This window comes from Nyctibius grandis, chromosome 5 (assembly GCF_013368605.1).
Source record: "Nyctibius grandis isolate bNycGra1 chromosome 5, bNycGra1.pri, whole genome shotgun sequence".
In the NCBI taxonomy this organism is placed as follows: domain Eukaryota; kingdom Metazoa; phylum Chordata; class Aves; order Nyctibiiformes; family Nyctibiidae; genus Nyctibius; species Nyctibius grandis.
The window spans coordinates 36,434,866-36,440,325 of NC_090662.1; the positions used below are offsets into that span (position 1 = coordinate 36,434,866).

The 5,460-nt window shown below is 46.6% G+C and overlaps 1 protein-coding gene across 2 annotated transcripts; it reads left to right on the forward strand.

Moving 5' to 3' along the window:
* Positions 1 to 573: 573 nt before the first annotated feature.
* On the forward strand, positions 574 to 4,875 carry LOC137664199 (prolactin-like). 2 transcript variants are annotated; one of them, XM_068402016.1, is made up of 5 exons: positions 574 to 789; positions 893 to 1,044; positions 1,168 to 1,275; positions 2,695 to 2,874; positions 4,611 to 4,875. In XM_068402016.1, exons 1-5 carry the CDS (start codon positions 759 to 761, stop codon positions 4,803 to 4,805), a joined length of 666 nt encoding a protein of 221 aa, XP_068258117.1. In that variant the 5' UTR covers positions 574 to 758; the 3' UTR covers positions 4,806 to 4,875. The 2 variants fall into 2 exon arrangements, with proteins under 2 accessions (XP_068258117.1, XP_068258116.1); XM_068402015.1 differs by lacking the exon at positions 893 to 1,044.
* The last annotated feature ends 585 nt before the right edge of the window (positions 4,876 to 5,460 follow it).

The following is a 5,460-nucleotide window of genomic DNA, read 5'->3' on the forward strand; positions in this document are numbered from 1 at the left end:
TTACTCCCTTAACCTTTTAGCCATATGGTGCATCACCAACCATCCTCAGGCACGCTTGCTCCACCAAGCATGCAGTCACCAGCTATCACGCCTTCAGTGGTTTTACCTCTGACCAGCTGAAAGGAGCAGGGAAAGCAGATCTGACCTTAACCATGTGACTAGAAGAGATGGTTAAGAGATGAATGTCATCAGGCCAGGCTTCTCTCCTACCCCTCATGTTGCTTCACTGCTGTCCTTGTATAAGCCCCTCATTATCACTGACAAGAGCAGTTTATCAGCCTGGTCTCAGTTCTCACATCTTTACCCCGCTGATGGCCGCGGACATGCAGGTATATGCCTGACCATGCCACTTCTGTGCGGGGCAGAAGCCGCCCGCTCTGCCCGCGGGGAGGGCTGTGACACCCACGCCAGGGCAGCCCTGGCCCCACGGCGGGCGGGCGCTGCGGGGTCAGTAGCAGCCCCACCACAGAGCCCAGGAGCCGTATTTCTGCTGGTCCTGTGGGCCGCCGCGGGGGGAGAGGGGGGGACTGGTCCCGTCGGTGCGAGGGACGCTTCCGCCGCCGAGCCGGAAGCCCCGCTCCGGCCGGCTTGCTCATGGCGGCCGCGGGCTGCACACGCCAGGGAGGGACCCGTCACGACCAGGAGATCCCCCCCCGCGCCGCTCACATCCCCACCCGGCATATACAGGGGACGCGGGGGCAACGCCGGCACCGGCCGATGCCAGCCGCTCCGCGTCGGGCAGCGGGCTCCGCAGCGCCATGGCCCTCGCCCAGGCGGCGGGGCGAGCAGGTGAGGGCGGCGGGACGGGGCGGGGCGGAGGGGAGCGGACAGGGCCGGGGCCGGGCGCCCCCGCGACGCCCCGCGCCCCCCGACGCCGCCGGGCTCTCCGCAGGTGCCGCTCCGGCGCTGGCGCTGCTGTGGCTGCTGGTCTGCGCCCCGGGGGAGGCCGGCTGCCGCCTCCTGACCGTAGCCGATCTCTTCGACCGGGTGATCCGGCACTCGGGCAGGATCCACAGCCTCTCCACGGCGCTCTACGCCGAGCTGGTGAGTGCCGGGCCAGCCCCGCCACCGCGGACCCAGCGCCCGCCGCCCCGGGAGCGGCTGCCAGCGGGGCGGGATGGGGAGGGGGGTGCTCTCGGTGTTTCTTTAGGTTTCCTTCCCCCATAGGAAAAACACTTTCCTCCCCGTGAGAACGAGCTCGGGAAGGCCGCTCGGAAGTGCCACACGTCGGGGATGCCGACCCCCAACGGCAAAGAATACGCCCAAAAAATCCCGGTAAGGATGGACGGCGGCGGCGGGCGGAGATGGGGCGGGCGGGGGGCACCGCAGACCCCACGGGGCTGGGGGGCTCGGAGGCGGCTCCGCGGGTCACACTGCTTCCTCTCCCCCGCCTGAAGGAAGGGGAAAATAGCCCCCATCCCATCAGAGTCCCCAAACGGCTCACCCATCACGCTGCGGTGGTCCCCCACCCCAGTCGGGCTGGAGATAGGCAGAGAGGTTATTCTGCCTCCGGTGCTTCATCAACAGTTCGGATTGAAGCAGCTGATAAGTTCTGACCCCAAACAGGTATTGCATATGAATCATTCCTTTGTTGTATTTTAAAAGCTGTATATGGTTAGATATGCTCAGATCATATTTATTAGTTATAATGAGGGTATTGCAGTAGTACTTTGTCCAAACAACTGACAGACAGACATCCCGTTGATTTTGTTGTGGCAGTCTCTGTGGAACAGAAACTTAGAAAAGTGTGCATGTGACAGATAAGTTAAATTAATCAGTGTCACTGCCAAGTACAAAAAGCAATCAGGAGAAAGAAATAACAGTCATTATCTCTGAATCAGTAGTTAGGTAAGGGGAAAAGAACAGCAAATTGTTTTAGACAGATTTAATGGCAAAGAGAAAAAAATCATTATTAGTTTAGAGAAGAGCAGGAAGAGTTTCTTTAGACAGAGAAAAAGATTGTAAAGTCAAGAATCCAGCAGCAGGAGAAACTTTTGCCTCTGGGAGGAGACAGATGGAGACAAATGTTGACGTTTTGCTCTTTGGTTGTGATGGAGTGAGGAGCTTCCCCCAAGACATTTAGAAGCTCCCCTAGAAGTGCAATGGGAAATGAGGCCCTGCCTGCTTTAGAAAGCTTTAAGCAGTCAACCTTATTTCTGAACTTACATTGCAAGAGAGGTCTTAGGGCCATTGAGTTTCTGTTAGAGAAGCAACCGTCTTGGCCACCGGGCACCTTCTGGGAAGCGTGCCTGCAGCGAACCTCTAACCTACACATCTATAACCATGGCAGGTATGAGGAAACACCTGCACTTCCATACCAGCAAACAGATGTCTAGATGAGGCTCCTTGGGCTCCTGAGACATCTAGGAGTTCCTGAAAACTTTTTCAGTACTGAGTAAGTTTGACAGGAATGCAACGATTTTGCTAATGCTGTACTCCACAGTTTTAGGTATTGCAGAGCTTAGGAGTCTAAGAAAGCTGAAAAGAAGACAAATAATACAACTTCTTGGTGTTGCTTGTATCTAAGCAAATAACCAGAGAACAAGTGGCCCTTAAGTTCTGCATATTTGCAGACTACTGAATTGCACACATAAATCTTAAACCTGCTGAGATTTCCCAGTGAGACTGTCTAATAGTGTTCATATGACCTGCTGCAAGCTAACAGAGAAATTCTGTACTGTTTTAATTCATAAGAGAGAAGAACTAACTCACTTGATCCTGAAACTTTTGCAAGCCTGGAAAGAACCACTTTCCCATTTTAACCAGCATATTGAGCACCATCAAGAGCTCCCTGATGACAGCCTTAGCAAAGCTAAGCAAATCAGCAGTATGGTACATGAGCTGAAGACTGGAGTTGAGAAAGTAACAGAAAAGGCAAGATTTTCAATGTAGCTTTTATTTATACCAGTTATGTGGCAGGAGTGACTTCGTGGGGGGGGCATGTCTGCTGTTGCATGGGCTATAACCTTGATGCCAACAGAGGCTCTGATCCAGCAACACTGGACTTTGTTACAGATCCAGCAATTTTTCAGCCAAAGGATGTGACTTAGTTTATGGTTTGGAAGATATTTAGATGGCAGTATATATGCTCATATGTGTAGAGCAATATTTTACTGATATGAAATATATGAAAGTAAGTCATAAGTACAAAGACTAGAGCCATTTACATCTTCATATACAAGCCAATAATGACTTGACTTTTCTAGGGCAGTGAAGGAGATGTGGGTAGACCATGACAAGTACTTAATTACTGTTTTCAGTTTTATTTGGATTTACATTCTGACTAATTAAAGTATCCCTGTTGTCTGCTGCAAAGAGCTCCTTCCTAAGGCAACAATTTTATGCTGGGATAAGTTGTTCAAGACAACAGTGGCATTGCTTAAATCAGATGTCAGTCACAAAACAACTTCAAAATTCCATTCCAAATTCTGGCAGGTCATATATAAATTATTACATGTAATTTTTTGTTCTTTCCATTTCCGTCTTCTCATTACTAACTGGAAGTCCTGATCTTTGTATTTCTTGTGCATTCGTGTCTAAACTCTTTTGGAGTTTTGGCTAAACAAACGAGGGCTGTGTGTCCATTCTCTGAAATGGCTACACTGCCAGGGTGTCTGATCCACTAAAAAGTGAATAATAAACTAATATCTTACACCAGTAGATCACCTTTCAGCTTTATGAACATAGGTGGGGAATGCAATCTTTAAAATTATAAGCAGCTCATCACTAGAATAGGAGGAATTTCACCCCACTCTAAAATGCAGCCCTGATCAGGGTGACTGAGAGTTACAAATGGAAAAAGTCAGTCTTCCAAGTGCAGTCATGGTTCTGGGTTAAAATAGCCTTAAAGTTCAGAGGTATTCAACCTAAGAGCTTGACCTTTGTTTGCTTCATTCTGTAACTGAAAAAAGCCATCAAACTGTAAACTAACTACACACTTCTGGTATATTTACCTGATTTTATTTTTCAAAAAAAACCTTTGAAAGAATTGCTGAGAAGGAAAGCTTTGAAGTTTTGACCTCTCTGTACTATGGACATACCACACAGTAGAAATATAATTTAAGAAAATGAAGCGAACAATGCAAATGCATTCCAATGTTTTGCAGCTGTGTTTTTCTATAAGACACTAATTCTAAGCTGCTTTCTGTTGCGAAGCTCCTACTCTTAAAGGTGGTAACAGCCTTCAGAGTCCACCAGGTTAAACAGCACTGGTGAATGCTCACGTTAGAAGCTTCCCATGTCAAAACTCATTAAACTAAACGGCTAAAAAATCTCAAGACTGATTTGCTGTATTACTTCAAGGGAAAATAAAGTTTACCAAACAGGGGTTCCTCTAGTTAAAGTCGGATGGAGTTACACCACAGTATTCTTGCATTACTAGTATATCAAATCATTTCAGGCTAGTCTAAAGGTTGTATAGATACCGTTAAGATAAAAAGACAGTGTTATTCTACGTAAGGAGTTTTACACATATCTTCAATAAGTATGTGAAAGGTCTGGAGTCAAACAGCCCAACACAGTAATGCCTTGGTTGACTTCTGCACTAGTATTTCGAAGATTTGCTATGTGTGCAGCTACAAGTTGTACTTCTTTTCCTGTTTTCGATACAGATGCAGTCAATGGGGATCATCAGCAATTCATTAAATGGAATGGCATCATCTGAAGCTGCTGGTTTATCAATTAGTAATGAAGCAAACATGATGAGTGACTCTGATTTTATTCACTGCTTCAGGAGAGACTCCAACAAAGTACAAAGCTACTTAAAAATTCTTAAATGTAGGATTATGCCAGAAAATAGTTGTTGAGTTGTAATCTCTTGACAAGTAGTCTTCAGCATGTTGTTTATAAAGATGGATAAATATAATTTATAAATTATCACATCGTGTGTATGTGGGTTAATGCCCCAGATAAAAAGGATTATTCTAGCAGTAGATAAATAAATGTCCTTGCATGTTACACTGTGACAGACTATATTATGGCTGACCCACACAGTTTAGTTGTATACATAGTTAAAAGTGAAATTCAGTTTGTTAAATCTTGGTACAAATACATCTACATACTATAAATAAAGCATATTTTAGTGTAAAAAAAAAAAGTTTTCCCCCATTTCTACATGAATACATACCTGCAGAATATTGCTTAACACTGAAGAGTGGTATTGCTGTTGATCAGTTCCTGTAACTGCAGGGCCCATGGAGAATTTTATGTTCATATCATACTTCTTACTAGGGAGAGACCTTCTCGCTCTCTACAACTACCTGAAAAGGAAGTTGTAGCGAGGTGGGTGTTGGTCTCTTTTCCCAAGTTACAAGCGATAGGATGAGAGGAAACAGCCTCAAGTTGTGCCAGGGGAGGTTTAGATTGGATATCAGGAAAAATTTCTTCACCGAAAGGGTTGTCAAGCATTGGAACAGGCTGCCCAGGGAAGTGGTTGAGTCACCATCCCTGGAGATATTTAAA